Source organism: Microtus pennsylvanicus, chromosome 17 (genome assembly GCF_037038515.1).
Source record: "Microtus pennsylvanicus isolate mMicPen1 chromosome 17, mMicPen1.hap1, whole genome shotgun sequence".
In the NCBI taxonomy this organism is placed as follows: domain Eukaryota; kingdom Metazoa; phylum Chordata; class Mammalia; order Rodentia; family Cricetidae; genus Microtus; species Microtus pennsylvanicus.
The window spans coordinates 42,681,865-42,699,173 of NC_134595.1; the positions used below are offsets into that span (position 1 = coordinate 42,681,865).

The following is a 17,309-nucleotide window of genomic DNA, read 5'->3' on the forward strand; positions in this document are numbered from 1 at the left end:
CTGCAGAAATTTACATGGCCATAAGAGATTTTTTAAGACTTCACTAAAAACCTCAAAATTGGTAGACATCTGGATAAATTTGTTAAATCCTTAAAAGGGGCCTTTTTGCTTTATCTCTTAAATAAAGGAAAGAAAATAAGTAGTGGGTTGTATTATGCTTGTGTTTTTGGAAAAGAGAGATTAGAATGGATGTGAATTCTTTGCAGACAGTAGGTTTGTTTTCTAACTTAGCAGTAGCCTCCCGTAATCTTCAGCCATTTGCTGCCTTTTTCCTTTGTCTCAGAATTTCTAAGATGAGGTTTAAAATAGCTTAATTTGATTTTTTATGGTTCCCAAGGTCCCAGAGATGAAACTTAAAAATATGCTTCAGTATGTGGAACTTTCAAAATATTTCAGAGAACTGGTCTTCCAAGTACGCCTTCAAATTCCTCAAAAACCAAGCCCTACTTGATATCCTACACTCAGAACCAGATAAAAGCAACCATCTACAACTGCTGTCAAGTTTTCCAGTTTTGTCATTCCTCGCGCAACTAGTTTCTTAGCTACAAAGACAATCATTTTAAAATTACTGTGGTATTTGTACTTTTACTTTTAGGGCAATTTTTAACAAGAAAAACTATATAAGAAATGTGTATGTGTAAGCAACCTTTGGCATGTCTAAGACTTTAAACAGAATTGTCTGTCTAGAAGACCATAGCATATAAGAACAGTAAAGACCGTGCTTCATTTTTATCTGTAAAACTTAATTTTATTTCTGAACTTTAGATCAGGAAGTAAAACCTGCATTTTCCAATATATTACTACTTACCCCTTTGACTCCCTTTTTCAGCTTATCATCAATAAATAATGAGAGGTATTCAGGAGACCTGGAGTTGAGGTTTAGGAAATACTCGAAGTCCCCAGCAATAGTCTGTTTAAAGAGCCGGTCATTATTGAAGGATTCTTGGAGGAAGCGATCAAACCTACTCTTCAGATCCAATAAGCCCTTACAAATAAAAACAAATTTATGAAATATTATAAAAATGTTCTAAGTAAAATACTTGTAAGTAAAATAACTTTGTTGGTAATTATGAGTTTAATGTTAATTTTATAGACTATTATTTTTTTCCAGTTAGTTTCTAAGTTCTAATGTTAGCGATGGTAAGCATTCCACCTTTCACATACGTGTAACATATCAACATCAAACAGGGCGCAAAGACGGCCCAGCGGGTCTATGTCCTTGTTGGACAGAGAGGGCAGGAGAGAAACGACTCTGTCCTCTGACTTCTACATGGCACACACGTGTGTATGCATCTCCTGCCCCTCCACACAAAAATAAATGAAATATAAACGTTTTACAACCAACAAAAAACCACTGCTACTGTTTCTCCTCACCCTCTTATCTGAACCAAATGGGGTAGCCAAAGAGTATTAGTTTTAAAAAAAACACTGATTATTCATATTAAAACAACTTAGAGTACAATTTAGTCAAAGTACTGTTTAAAAACATTTTGAGATTTAAGCATTTAAAACACAACTTGTTATTGCTGGGTCTTGAGAAAGATTGACTCCTAATTTTCTGAGAAACAGCTATACTGATTTCCAAAGTGGCTGTACAAGTTTGCACTCACACCAGCAATGCATCCTCTCCAACATGAGCTATCATTGGTGTTTTTGATCTTGGCCATTCTGACCAGTGTAAGATAGTTATCTCAGAGTAGTTTTGATTTGCATTTCCCTGATGACTAAGGATGGTGAGCAATTCTTTAAAGTCCATTTGCTCAACTATATTCATAGCAGCATTATTTGTCATAGCCAGAACTTGGAAACAACCTAGATGCCCCTCAACCAAAGAATGGATAAGGAAAATGTGGTACATTTACACAATAGAGTACTACTTAGCAGTAAAAAATAATGACATCTTGAAATTTGCAGGCAAATGGACAGAACTAGGAAAAAAAACCATACTGAGTGAGGTAACCCAGACCCAGAAAGACAAATATAATATGTACTCACTCATAAGCAGATATTAGACATAAAGCAAAGGATAACCAGCCTACAGTCCACAACCCCAGAGAACCTAGACAACAAAAAGGACCCTAAGAGAGACATACATGGATCCATTTAGGAAGGAGAAAAAGACAAGATCTCCTGAGTAAATTGGGAGCGTGGGGGGGTGGGGGTGGGGGTGGAAGGGAAGAGGGGAGGAAGGAAAGAACGGGAGTGGGGAAAATGTGTACCTTAATAAAAACAGTAAAAAAAGAAATAGAAAAAAACATAACGTCTTTTCCTGTATTTCAACACTAACACACAAAAATAGTATATTTTTTGTTATTCAGATTAAACAAATCTTGACTAGGTTACTAAAAATCAACAAAAAACAGTAGCTGAGTCCAGTTGCCTTACATATGTAATGAACACCTTGAAATATTTTAAAATACTTAGCTCGGATATATAATACATACACTTAGCAAAAGTGATCCATAAAGTACTTGCTAAATGTTTATCATGAATGCAAAACTTTTATCTACCTGGATATAGTCAACAGGATTCTTCCCTTCGCCTTCCTCGGAAACAAGGGCTTTTCCTTGTTCCCTCAAGTAAGAACTCATACACTCACACATTGTCTTCAAACCATTTGGCACACGACTAAATAATTTGTACATGCAAGCAAGATCTAGAATTAGAAAATAAACAGACTGGTTACATTAAAGATTAAGGTAAAAATGTGGATCTGTTCAAGAAAGTTTACTTATCAATTATTATCATTTGCTGCCCACACGAAAATAAAAGGTGCTGGTTAGTTGAAAGCTACAATTTTGTGAGCTACAGTGCTTGACTAGATGTGATGAAAGCACCAATAAAAGTATCTTGGCACATTTTCACTTATACAGAAGGAACTCAAACAGCATAAACTATGCCACCAAAGTGACAGATATTTGAACCTGTACACAATTCATTCTGTTACTCTATTGTAGAAACAACAGATGCTGCAAATGTCTGCTAAAAGCTGTAACTAGAAGTCACTAGGAAGAAATCTAAAACCAATTAATATCTTATATCTGAACTGACAACCATTACAATAAATAAAATGTTATTAAAATAACTTAAAAGTACACACTATCTCATAGTAAATTTTGCATAAAACTTTAAGTATTCATTTTTTAAAAATATTCTTACTCTGAGTAATTCTGGGCAATTACTAGTTATTTCCCAATGACACTGTCTATATTTCTACTTTAAATACTGGGTATACCACACTGCACTGCTTAATTTTAGACTTTGGTCTTCACCCACTTTTTTTTTTTATAGCATTTTCAGCACCACCAAATGCAGATCTTAAATAAGTTTCTTCCATATGCCCTGTGTTGCTCCAAAGAGCCGCTTATAGGGAAACTGTAATGTTAGAAATTTACGATAATAGAAAAAATATTTACTGTCAGAAACTTTTGGAAATTGTGTCAGAATGGCAATTTTTAGGTCATTGCTGGTCTACCATCTTTTATTCAGCACTAGACAATACATATTATAGGCTAATAGGTCATAAGATATTTGACACAAAATCAGTTTTGTCATCACAGTAAGCAAGCATTCACAGAGAAAAGCATGAATGATTGTTCAACTAAAGTTTCATGAATATTGAAAATTTATATAATCCTAGCATATTATTATTCTCATTCTGCTATGTCTTTATTTTTAACCATAATTGTCTACCTTGGGCCTTATTTATAAACCAATTAGTACCTAAAATTAAAGTTGGTGTCTCTTACATAGGTCACTAATATTTGACTCACTGACTTAATCTCAATTTATATTAACACATGTTCTTATTTGTAATACATTCCCAGGGTAACCTATATATGGCAAATTATGTGTTTGTTTAATAGATTATAACCAAAATTTTCCATATTAAAGTCATTATAACATACAATAATAATTTACAAACTACACCAAGCTCTGCATGCCAAATACCTGTAGCAAACTCTTTCTAAAGTCTATTCTGTTCCTATGTTTTAAAATTTACTTATTTGTACATTTAAGCAGTATATTAATCAATATAATTTTACTACACTGCTTGATTCAGTGTAATTAAATATATGGGATATTAGACAATGTGAACAAGTAATCGAAAGTTTGACATTCAAAAATTGTGTCATTTCTCTATACTTAATTAAAAATAAGTCAAGAATACAATACCATTTGAATTTTCATACTGCTGTATGTATCTAATCATTAATGTTCATTTATTTTCCACTCACAATAAGCGAACTATTCTTTCACTCTGATTTATGAGAAAAATGAAATTGTGTCTGACAACAACTGCTGATGAGCAAGGCCCACCACAATTAACACATTCTTTGATTAAGCTTCTAGTGGTAGGGCAGGGAAGTTATTAAAAACAAATTTAAAGTCACAGGTTAGCTACCTGCTAACAACACTAAGAACTAAACAGAGCAAAACCAAAACAGCTATTCTACTACTTAGAGTGCTTGCCAGAATGGGTATACCTACCACATTCACAACACATGTCTCCATGAAGCTTAAAGAAATACTGTCATTCAAGCATGTCCAGAAATTTCAAACACTTCCCAGGCCCTAAACTCAATTTCCATAAACGTAGCTTACACAAACAGCCAGGCTCTTTTCTTGGGTTTCATTGTCAGTGGTTACCTTTTCAAAGTAGCAGCACACAGTCTAAAATACCTGTTATCTGTTCCTTTGCAAGAGGCTTGTTAGGAGCCTCGCAGACAGCTCGGGGGTTAAAAACACCGGCTGCCCAAGCTGATGACCTGAATTCAATTCCCAGGGCTCACATGATGACATGATGGAAGGAGGACCAACTTCCACAAGTTGTTCTCTCGACTTCCACACATGTATATATACACACAACAAATAAATTCAGTAGAACTGTTTTTGAAAAAAATGTTATCATCTGACTTAGACAAGTATCCAAGAGTGTTGTATTTTAGAATCTAGACATGGCAAATAAACTAGACAACTTGTTTTCTCAAAAAAGATTTATGAGAAAAAAATAAAGCACCCTTGTTAATAAAAACAACTTTGCATATAGGTTTTTCTTTTAATCTACCACATATTTAAAACTATAAATGAAAACATAAGCCAAGGATTCCATTAGAGATTAAGAGGATAAATCCTCTTTTCCTGCTAGTATTTCTCTAACTTTACCCCTTCTAGGTCTTATTTTTTGATAATTGTTTTTAAAAAGCAAAACAATATACTTTTCCCATTCCTTATCTAGTTCATACAAACAGGCAGTATGACTCCTTTTACTAATAGTAAGCAGCTAAAATGCAGTGATTTTTTTTTAAATTACAGAAGCAGGAAAACATCGACGGCTATTAAAAAAAAATCAACACTCTCATGTAAAATGCAAGCTTCAAACCAAAGCACTAGACCAGGAACTTCTTATACAACATCAATCATTTTCATAACCTTTCAAGGCAAATACAGCAAACTAAAATTAACAATATGACTGCTATAGTTAATGTATTATCTCAGAAAATGCTAACATTTTTTACTTGCCTACTAGGGTTTTCTAAATATTCTAATGCAGAACCACAAGGACACACAAACACAGATGAAGGCAGGCAGACGGACAAAAACAGACACAACCACCTTGTATGAACGTCTGCGAGACTAGAAAGCACTCACACTAACTGGCATTTAGGAAAATACATATATGAAGGAGGAAGCCACTGGCCTGTAGTTAAATATTAAACTTCTTAATCTTTTGTACTAGAGAAAAGAAATGAGGAAAAAGCATGGGAAAATGCCACCAAATCCAGGAACTATATTAACATTTTCATGTATAACATAATGTAAAGCTCTGTCATTAACCCCACCCTAGTGCCAACTGGGGCAAATTATTACTATAAAACATAGCTTTTTGAAAACTGACATTCGTAAGTTAGAATTAAAAGACTGATGGGAAAGAATAAAGATTTATTTTAACTGATGACACTTACCTTCTGTCTTTCCGTTTTTCAACATATGTACTAGCCCAGAATTCTCCATTTCTACAATAGTCTTCATGTGCTTGGAAATGAGTTCCCTCTCAACCACCTTGACAATGGGCTCTTCGGTAGATTTGTCAAGGCAGTGCATCACCCGCTCTATTTCCTCATTAATTCTAGCTTCTACTTTCTTTATATACACAGAAGCACTATTTTCTGCTAAAAATTTCTGGCTTTCCATCTGCAATTAAGAATTTTAAAAAGCATAACAGGAAAAAGTTGTTTTTATTCAAACAGGGTCTCTATAGTACTTACAGTAGAACATACCAAGTAGTGTTAACAGCTGAAGACATTTCATTCAGTTTCTTACTAAATTAGGCTTTAAAGCATTTATTTACATAAAACTAAATTAACACATTATCTGTAAACATTGTTTTAAAGATCTGCTCATGTACTCGATACAAACTGAAGCATCTGACCCAAGCCTTCCATTACTACTGTAAGCTGTAACTACAAATATTTGTCATAGGCTTTGCTAACACCACTGTAACTGAAGTTCTCCTGCCACCCCACTCCCAAGCTGAAAGCACACATATATGCAATTTGAGGAAAAGAACATGTAAATAACTATTAATTCTGTCTATCAAACACTCATCTTACTGATTGCAGAGTCAGTAGTGTCATCCCAAGATTTTAATGTACCTGATAGTAACATCAACTGATATATCTAAGAATTACATAGTAAGACATGCTGATACATGCTACACAAAAAATTTGTAACATTCTCTACCTAGCAAAAATAGTTTTAGTCTTTAATATCAAGTTCCTAAGAACAGACTTTAATATTAGCAAAAATCTTGGTTGGACCATCCTCAATCATAATAAACAGTGCACGTGTGCTTTTAAGCAAATTTGTAGTAGACACATATGCATGGGACTTCAGTATATTTTTGGAGGTGAGTTTTGTTTTTTGTATTCTTTAAAATTTATTTCTTTACCATGTATATAGTGTTATGCCTACATGTATACCTGCAGGCCAGAAGAGGGCACCAGATCTCATTACAGATGGCTGTGAGGCACCATGTGGTTGCTGGGAATTGAACTCAGGACCTCTGAAAGAGTAAGTAGCCAGTGCTCTTAACCTCTGAGTCATCTCTCAAGCCCCTTACACTTAGGGTTTTTTAACCATACAATTTTAAAGTGGAAATTATTATTATTATTATTATTAATAATAAGCAGTTCACTGATGCGTAGAAACATGAAGTAGGAGTTCTAAAAAGGTTTTTAGTTTTGTTTTTTTATTTGTATCATCCCCCGCAATGGGTTCTAGCTGAAACAAGTCAAAATGTTCAGACTAATTAACTTCATTAAACAATGTTATGATCATCATAGGAGTTCTAGCTATTGATTACCTGAAAAAATTCTGCAGACATTTCCAAAAAAGGAGCTTCAAAATCTTCCTCATAGACTGATCTTCCTTCAAGACCTAAAATCATTAACATCTGGCAAGCATTTCTTATTGCTCCTCTGTCAAAAGAAATTTAATTAATTGATAATCAAATATATTAAATGCATGTAAAATATATAAAAGTTGAGAAATACCTTTATAACATTTAGTTTTTATCAAAGGAAACAGTTTTCCAGAGAAAACTCATTTTTTAAGAATAGATATGGAGCCAGGTGGTTGTTGTGCACACCTTTAATCCCAGCACTCGGGAGGCAGAGGCAGGCGGATCTCTGTGAGTTCGAGGCCAGGCTGGTCTACAGAGTGAGTTCCAGGACAAGCTCCAAAGCTACAGAGAAACCCTGTCTCGAAAAAATAAACAACAACAACAACACCAAACACACACACACGCACAAAAAAACAAAAAACCAAAAAAGGAGAATAGATTTGGAATAATTTTAGTCAAAGTCCATCTTGATTATGAAGCTCTTTATCAAATTATTCTTGTCTCACAAAAATTTTTAAGAAAATATGCTTAAGAAAAAAAATTCTATTTACTTAAAAAAAACAGGGGTAGTTTAATGGGATACAACTGGAAATAAAAAGGTAAACAGGTTAAGTTATTTAGTAAGCCAGACAGCAGGACAACCTACAAATAAAATCATGACAACACAACATTTTTTTAATAAATTGCTTTTGGGCAATCCTGATTAAACACTAAGTTCAATCAGTAAGAACTTTACTAGCTCACTCCCCTGAAACCAAAGAGAAGGAATCCCACTTGTTTTAAACTCCAGCAGCACCATCACAAAAATGGTACTGTAATGGCGAGAAACGTGATAGTGGAAGACATGGAAATGGTTCTGGGATGTTTTAGGCTACACGCAGTATTTTTCTTTAAAAAAGAGTCAAAAGCTTACCAAGGCACAATGCATGTGCCTACGGTTTAGGCTTCCGGGGAGCCTGGAGAGGAAACACCTGCGCTGACTGTGTCCACAATAAGACCATACTACTGAGGGGGAGGCTACAGATGCAGCATTGGCATGAGTGAGGCCCTAGGTTCAATTCCCAGGAATGCAAAGAAAATGAAGTGTGTCTGTGTGTGTACACATATATAAATAAAGAGGAAGGAGAAAAAAATTTAAAAAGTGTCCTTAAAAAAGAAAAAACAATCTAAGAAGCTTAAGATGGTAGCCTTAGAGTCTAGGTAACTTAAAACAATGAAAGTCTTTGAAGCTTTTAATAAGTACTGAAAAATGAAATTTTTAATTGTTTCAATGAAATTATGACATTAAGATATAAACACTAAAAAACCAAAAGTAAGGAAATACCTGTCTACAACTTCTCCTTTCCGTTCTCTGGCAATCATATCCAATAAAGTTTGCCGAAGATGATCCCTAATACACCCATAACGTACAACTTGATCTCGAAAAATTATTAATCCCAAATTGTAGACATTTTCTACATTATTTTGTTGTACATACACACGGTCCTGTAGTAAAAATAAAAACAAAATAATGTTAAGCAAAATTGGTGCAAATATAAAATAATATAAGAACCTACAACAAAAATTATTCCAAGTACTTTTTAATTTCTAGTATCTCAAGTTATGTAAAAATAAATCTTTACAATTCATGATTATTAAAACAAATTTAAAATAACTTTTTTCTACTATACAGAAAAAATGGGCAAAATTATAAGCCTGGGGAGTATTAAACAATTATTATAAGGAGACATGCCAGAAAGCCAATGAAACTATAAAGAATACCCCAGAAGCTTAAGCATAGATATGTAAAATTAATATTCATTTATAGCAAAAGGTTGATGTGCAAATAATTATTTTTTAGACAAAAGTTGCAACTTGGATCATGTATCAAAGATATACATGTGTTAAACTAGTTCACAAGATCTTCAAGTAAAAGAGTAGACAGTAGGATAAGACACACTGAAATCTTTGCTGAGTGGCAATGCCAAGTGTTTTCTTTACTGCTTATTAGCACCGAGAAGGAATTCAGCCTGGGGGTGGGCAAGAACGTTTTCACAACTTATTCCAAGAAGAATCTCCCTTTGTTACTACACTGTTGATTTTATATAATACAGTAATAATGTAGTTCTAATAATTTAAATCCCTCCAAGAGTTCTTTGTTTTTGCAGATATTTCCATGTAATTTCAAAAGACTGCTTATACTTAAAAGGGGCTAGGACTTTAAAAAAATTTCCAAAAGACATATAATATATTAAGGACTAATTTTAAATGCTGTAAACTCAGGATTAGACAGTTATGTTTAAACCCAACATTGGTAACAATCAACTGCAAAAAATGTAAACGAAATTCACAAAATTGCTCCTTTTAACTTGTCTTTCAAAATCCAAACCCCAGACATTTTAAATAAAAAATATTCTGAAAGGTATCTTAAAGTTCCATAAATAAAGCATTTCATCAGCACAGAGATAAACCGCATTTTAAATCTATTTGTAGTTCTCCCCTAGAAGTTACTCCTAGCCTAAGCAGTTTATAGTAGACATGAACCTTCCCAGTCTGGGGAGGCAGACCATAGGGGAAAGGGGAGAATTAAACAATGGGTACCATCCCATGTCTGTTCTTTCACAGAGCTGGGTAGGAAGTCAGATCCTGTGACTGATTTTACTCATAGTTCACTTCATAAACCAAACTGTAAACACACCATCTATAATACATTATCTTAAAAAGAATAGTTTTTCAGACCTTGCTAAGAACAACTATAAAGACTGGCTAACAGTTTTTAAGAAAGCACTACTTGTTTAAAAATACCAATTATGATAGGCAGATCTGTAGGAGTTAGGTAGAGAGATGCAGTCTATCTATATCTTTAGCCAGGTGATCTTCATGCTAAATTCCTCCCTCCAATATCTAATTAAGATTGAGGGGTCCCTATTATTTCCAACAGATAAGAGTTAAAAAGATACTTGGCTCTATCCACAGATAAGTTTTAGCAAAATTCATCTTTTTCTTCCTGATGCCTCAAATGTACCAAGACACCTGTTTACTAGGATATAAAAGATCAAACTCAGAATACAAAAGCATGCCTAGAGGTGCCAAAACACACTATGCTAAAGTAGTTTTTAAGAGAGTGACCCTACAGAGTCAAGGAATACCTCTGGTACATGGTCCAAATAGTTTTACTACTCGAGAAATGGTATTAAAAGCCACGCTACAGAAAAGCAAGTTAGAGTCAGTGGCTACAGGCTCATGAAGTAATTACTGTGCGAAAGGAGGGAAATTTCAGTTCTAATATTCCCATCTAGTGTTCATTTTAAACAATGTTTGCTTTTAAAAATTAAAAGGTCAAGGGGGTGGTGGCATACACCCATAAACCGAGGCTAAGGAAGAAGAATTTAATGTTCTAGGTCAATCTGGCCTATACAAAGAGAAGCTAGCCATCTTAAAACAAAAGGTGGGGTCCTGGAGTTAGCTCAGTCTGCAAACTTGCTTGCTGCCAAGACTAATAGCCCAGAGGTTCCACTTCCAGGACAACACACATTAAGAAGGAGAAAGAGACCCCGCCCCTTCAAGTTTTCCTCTGCCCTCCGTATATACACAAAATAAGTACATGTTAAAAAAAAATTACTTAAAGTGCCAAATAAAAGAATTCAGTAGAATATTTAGGACACAAATTCTAACAAACTTGGGTTATATGCAAGTCAGAAAACTCAGTTTTGTACATGGTAAGTCTTCATGAAACATCTGACTTCTTAAAGAGCAATAGTTCCACACCTTTCCAACTTAACAACACGCTAAAGAGCCAGAGTGTTACTCACCTACACCTTCCTGGCTGACCTCACTTATGGCCAAAGTTACAAACGCTCTAATTATCTGTGAAAGTTGATGTGGTCAAGCAGGTTAATTAAACTCAATTTCTCACATGAGTATCTATAACAATGTTTTCACTCATTTCTTACAAGAAGGAAAAAACTTTACAAATACTAAGTATTTATTCTGCTAGTAAACAAACACTTCAAATCACACTTTCAAAATACCCCCAAACTAATTAGTCTGTCAGAACATGTTTGAGGAAGCCTCATAGCTTAATCAGAAGGAAATCTAACAAAAAGTAATAGAAGTTATTTTCTAACAAGGATCCTTTCAAGCCATGAAAGAGAGGTTAAAAAAGCCTAACCCAATGAAGACAGAAACAACAGTAAAAAGGCAGAACACAAAAAAGGTTCTTTTACAAGATCAGAAAAAGAAGTCTAATTAGCTAATATATTACAAAATGAACCAAGTGTATAATTTTGTACACAGGTAAAGTTTAAATAGTAAGCTGTACACTTCCGTGTGAACACTAATAAACTTAGTAGAAAAGCAGAGGATGTTTCACTAAACCACTGAGGAGTAGGCTCAAAATCACAATGTGAAAAAATTTAAATAAATAACATCCTAGTTGTTAAGAGAAAAAAATCATGTACCCCATTTTTTGCCTTCTAATTTAAAAATAAAAAACCTCTAATAAAATAAAAACTAAAGCCGGGTTTGGTGGTACACACCTTGAATCCCAATACTCAGGAGGCAGAGGCAGGCAGATCTCTTGAGTTTGAGGTCTAGCCAGGGCTAGAGAGAGAAATTCTGTTCCCTAAAACCAAATCAATGAATGAATGGATGGATGGATGGATGACTGAATAAATGAATGAGAACTCAAACAGAACAAAACAAGAGCAACAAGTAAATAAAAAACATTAAGTGGTGGTCAGGATGCAGTAGAAAATAGTATCAACATCTGTCAAAAGATTAAAACCAGAGTTAGCTGATGACGAACAGTTGTGCTTTGTACACACTTTGTACACACCCAAAATACAGAAAGCAGGGTCCTAGAGGGGTATGTGCATTCCAATGTTCACAGGAGCAATTTCCAGTTCATAATTAAAATGACCATTGATGAGTGGATGGGACAAACAAAATATGGTGTATATATAAAATAGAGTATTATCCATACTTTTAGGGTAGGGGATAGCATATAGGAGCAGGTATTAAGTAGAGAAAAAAAAACCCACAAAACCAAATACTGTATTGCTCCACTTACACGTGGTACACAGCAATCAAATTCACTAATGCAAAGATCAGAATTGGGGACTGGAAAGGTTATTAACGGGTAAAGAGTTCTAGCTTTGCAAGAATTTTACAGGATGGTGTTTGCCAGATATATAAAGTAAAGGCTGGAGATCTGTATAGTAAGAGATGTTTACTGTCATATACCCAGGCAAGTATTTTATTTTTATTGCTTAACTACTTTTAATGCTATGACTACTTAACAACAATGATAAAGCATACACTGTGAAGACTAAATCATAGTGCTTAAAATGGTGCCTGGCCCACACTATGGACTATGAAAAGTGCTGTCAGCTATCATTAAATAGATCACTTATCTACTTATCATTGAGTAGATGTTGTTACACAAGGCTGCTATCAATCTCCTTTAAGAGTTCCTAAAGAAATTGTGATCCACTTAATACAAATTTATCTATGCTCCCTGTTTTCTTCCTTTTCCCCATTTCCCAGATATATATTGCTTTTCACTTTCAATATTAAAATAGTTCCAAGTTTTACAGTTGGAAAAAACCCTGAAATTTTAATGATCTAACCAACACATCCTTAAACAGATTCTACAGATGGTTTTGCGCCCCCTGCCATGAAAAAAAAAGTCTTGTGTGGTAGGTACATAAACACACATATCCTAGGAGAGGATCCAGGAATTTCAGCCATGCACCAAGAATTCTCTGGTTCCCAAAAAGCATCAGGGGTCTTATACAATAAATCTGGTTCATAGATATGGAAAAACAAGCTCACCCAGAGGGTTAAGTAAATAAATCAATGACAAAGCAGGAACCAAAGCCAAGACTCTCTTAATTCATCATTAAGCACTTTCTCACTGTTTCAGACTTCCCACATAATTGGCAACACTCCACTCCAAAGTAAGCTCTATTCCATGTGCTTCATCAAGAAATTTGTGCTATAAGGACAAACCCCTCATAGAGCTTCAAACCAGACAAAATCCCAGTACTGAACTGAGAAGGGTACACACAAAGTGCCACCTCTAGCAAAGCTATTTCCAATTGATACCTACTAGGAAAAGGGAAATCAGTTTTTTCCAATAGAGTGTTACTTGGGTATATCAACCACACTCAAGGGAAAGGGCCCATACCCAGGAGTAGTTGGCCATTCCAGTCATTAGTTTTCTGGGTAATTCAGACTGAAAATGAAACGCTCCCAATTAGCCCCAAGTATCTTGCATCTTCTAAGATACACATAAGGAAACAGTGACTGTGGAGCTGGAGTGTAAGTTCAGCATGAAAGAACTTACATGCTCATAGCAAACTCCAGCTACAGGTTACCTGATACTTTCTTCTGATCTCCAAGAGCAGCAGGTACAAATATATACATGCAGGCAAATGCACACAGAAAAAATAAATCTAAAATAAGCAACAACAACAACAAAAAACCCCAACAAAACAAGAAGCAAATTTAAACTAAAGCAGTTACAAACTCTAATGCCTTCACCTGCCAAATAGGCAGTACAAATCTGACTCCTCCCTGCAAAGGCTGAAGGACCTATGTGAAAGAGGAGGTGGAAAGATTTTAACAGTCAAAGGTGGCAAATGACTTCAAGGAAACTGGTTTCCAGATACAACAAAGATGGATGTCAAATGTGACAATATGCACAAGACCTGAAAAAGCTAAAACCAGAAAAAAAGAAAGAAAAGAAAAGAAAGAAAATTCTCAGCTCAGAGAAGAGGATCAAATCCCGTCCCAACTGGGGAGCTCTGGTATTTGATGGCTGGTAGGAGAGGAAAACTCAAGTCATCCTTAGTACTACTATGGACTCACAAACACCTGGTATATTCACAACTACTCACACCCAGGAGTACTTGGCCAACACAGACCAAACTTGATACATAATGAGAACATGAAGTTGGGAGGGTAGGGAAGTGGGGGAGAATTTAGGAGGGGTTGAGGAAGGGGATGAATATGATCAAAATATATTGTATAAAATTCTCAAAAATAAAAATATAAAAAATACATATTAAAATTACTTCATTTCAACACATATACATTTTTCTTAGTCTAAAAATGTCATTTCTGAGCCAGGTGGTAGTGGCACACAAACAAACAAAACTCATTTCTGGTATATTTTAGGTAAAACCAGAACAGTACATATATTTAAAAAACATGAAACAGGAAAATGAAGGACATAAAGATAAAACGAAAATCTGGCTATGGAATGAAGCTAATTCTTTCTGAATCTAAAGTAAGACTTTAATAAGAATTGTGAAAAGGCAGTCAATTCAAAAAGAGCATGTAATATATATCGCGTGTGTGTGTCTAGTTTGCACAAGGAGCTACACTCGGTTTATGACACAATGGCTATACAGGCATTTGTGTCCCTGACCTCAGTGCAGCCTAGTAGGTAAGTCATACAATACTGTTAGTCCACCTTTTCTGAAGATTTGCTTTCAATGGCTCCAAATTAAATGTAAAATTTTAGAAATAAACAATCCCTAAGTTTAAAATAATACAGCGATTCCATACATGAAACCTGTCGCGCTCTGACCTACCAGACACATTCAAAGCTGTCGATAATTTCCATACTGCATTAGTCAGCACCCTATCCACAACCTCCACTTATTAACTCAGTTTTCAGATCAACAAGTAATTCTTTTATTCAAATACTTCTTATACTAAGTAACAGCTCCAAATTTCAGTACACCGTGACTACTATGAATGTTGCTAAACAACAGTTCTGAGTACAAAAAGAGCATGCTTTCAACCAATAGGGCATAACCCATCAGAGACCACTAATAAGAACTCGCCATTTTCCTTGAGACGGGGTCTCATATAGCTAGCTTAGTTTGGCTTCTAACAAATTTTGTAGCATAAAATAACCTTTAACTTCTGATCCTCTTGACTTTGCCTTCCAAAGGCAGGTATTATAGGCAGGTCACCACTAATTCCACACCAGCTTTGACAAGAAATTTCAAAACTTTAAGTCAGAACAAGGTCAGACTTTTTCAAAACGGAGGATTATGAGAATTCTCAGAGAACTTAAGTGATATGATTTTTGTGCTATGGAGAAAACAACAAAAACAAAACAAACTGAGCAAACATACAACAAAGGAGTATCTGTAGGACAGAATAGTGCCTAGTGGATGCTTTAGGACTAGGACACACACACTTCTAAGACTAGTTACACCAATTTTGAGAAAGAAATGTAAGACGATCAGTTTTGGTCAATAGATAAAAACGTAAGAAGAAATCAGATTCTAGCAATGGGAGACGTAGGGAGAAGACATTAAAGAAGTGTTAGGTTTCTGTATGGGCAACTAGAATGACAAATATGAGTTCATTTGGAGATGCCAAGTTTGAATGTCTTGTAGACAATGAAGGGTGTCATCAACTAAACAGACGACATAAGCCAAACCTCCGAGAATAGTGTTATACATACAATTTGGGAATCATGTACATTACAAAGAGCTGTAAGAGTGAGTAGTGCGGTATAAGAAGAAATACCAAAAGCCCAAAGATCCTTTGATTTACAGAGGAGGAGAAGGAGGATGTGCAGGAGGGGCAGTAGCCGAGAAGGAAAAAGCAGAAGGCAGGAGACACATAGTGCTTTGTCACAGATCCAGGGCCTAATATAGGAAAAGCAAAGTGCAGTTAGCTGTGCCAAGTGTTGCTAAAAAGTAACAAAGGAGAATGTGCAGTGCTCTCTGTATTCAGAGATGTATACCTCCTCCCTCCATGATGATCCCAGCAAAGACAAAACAGAACAAAAACTGAGGTAAATTCTTAACTGGGATGTGTTTAGAGTGGGCATTAAAAAAAAAAAAAAGAGCCCATTTTCACATATGCTAATGAGACATCTACCTGAGAGATTGGTAAAAGCTGGGGAGATGATGTTTCATCAGAAAAATCTAGTTGAGGCCAGCTGGACTGGGACTGAAAAGCATGAAGTAAAACCGGACTCTCTGAACATGGCAGACAAGGAGAGCTGGCTGAGAAGCCAAGGACAATGGCACTGGGTTTTGATCCTACTGCATGTACTGGCTTTGTGGGAGCCTAGCCTGTTTGGATGCTCACCTTCCTAGACCGGGATGGAGGGGGGAGGACCTTGGACTTCCCACAGGGCAGGGAACCCTGACTGCTCTTTGGACTGGAGAGGGAGGGGGAGAGGAGTGAGGGGGAGGGGGAGGGAAATGGGAGGCGGGGAAGAGGCGGAAATTTTTAATTAAAAAAAAAAAAGAACGTGCCTAGTGCTGGTAAGACCAACTAAAAACAAAAACATCAGTAACTCCCAAACTCTTAAGGGTAGAGACCAGTTAGTAGGGAATATGGTTCCTAACACGGGTTAAAAACAAAGAACAAACAAAAAACCTGACCCATGTTGGAAGTAAATGTCTTTCTGCATTAACGCAGGTGGGGAAAAAAGAAAAGAAGTGCACACAAGTCCTATGCTACTTCTGCTTTTCTGAGATGGAGATAGTTAAGTCCTTTACCATGAGGGAAGTCAGAGGGCTGAGCAAGAAGAAAGAAGAGCTATAGCCAGGAGAGTCTAAAACCCGGACAGTAAAAGGGCTGCCAGGAGGCCTGTGACAGTGAACAAATCCTGACACTGACCCACCCAGTAGAGCACAGGAAAGGGTAAGATAGTTACTGGATCTATCCCATCACTGTGCTACCTACCATATGGGTTAACAAAAACATTAAGGAACTAGAAATACTAATACTAGGTAATTTTTACCGCACTTATTACTATGGCCATGCTTTACATAAATGGTTCATATAAGCTCTATCACTACCCAGATGATGATTTTTCAGTTTAGACATGAGTAACATGACAAGAAGTAATAAAACTGTTTGACATGGTCATGTAAGAAGCAGA

The 17,309-nt window shown here is 35.6% G+C and overlaps 1 protein-coding gene across 3 annotated transcripts in view; it reads right to left on the reverse strand.

The window, feature by feature from the left end:
- Cul3 (cullin 3) overlaps positions 1 to 17,309 on the reverse strand; it is an 83,315-nt gene that overhangs the window by 17,271 nt on the left and 48,735 nt on the right. For all 3 annotated transcript variants that reach the window (XM_075952023.1, XM_075952025.1, XM_075952024.1), the window contains 5 exons: positions 8,730 to 8,890; positions 7,367 to 7,481; positions 5,967 to 6,195; positions 2,511 to 2,656; positions 809 to 985 (listed from right to left, as the gene is read on the reverse strand). In XM_075952023.1, coding sequence (XP_075808138.1) covers positions 809 to 985; positions 2,511 to 2,656; positions 5,967 to 6,195; positions 7,367 to 7,481; positions 8,730 to 8,890 — 828 coding nt within the window. The remainder of the gene's footprint in view (positions 1 to 808; positions 986 to 2,510; positions 2,657 to 5,966; positions 6,196 to 7,366; positions 7,482 to 8,729; positions 8,891 to 17,309) is intronic.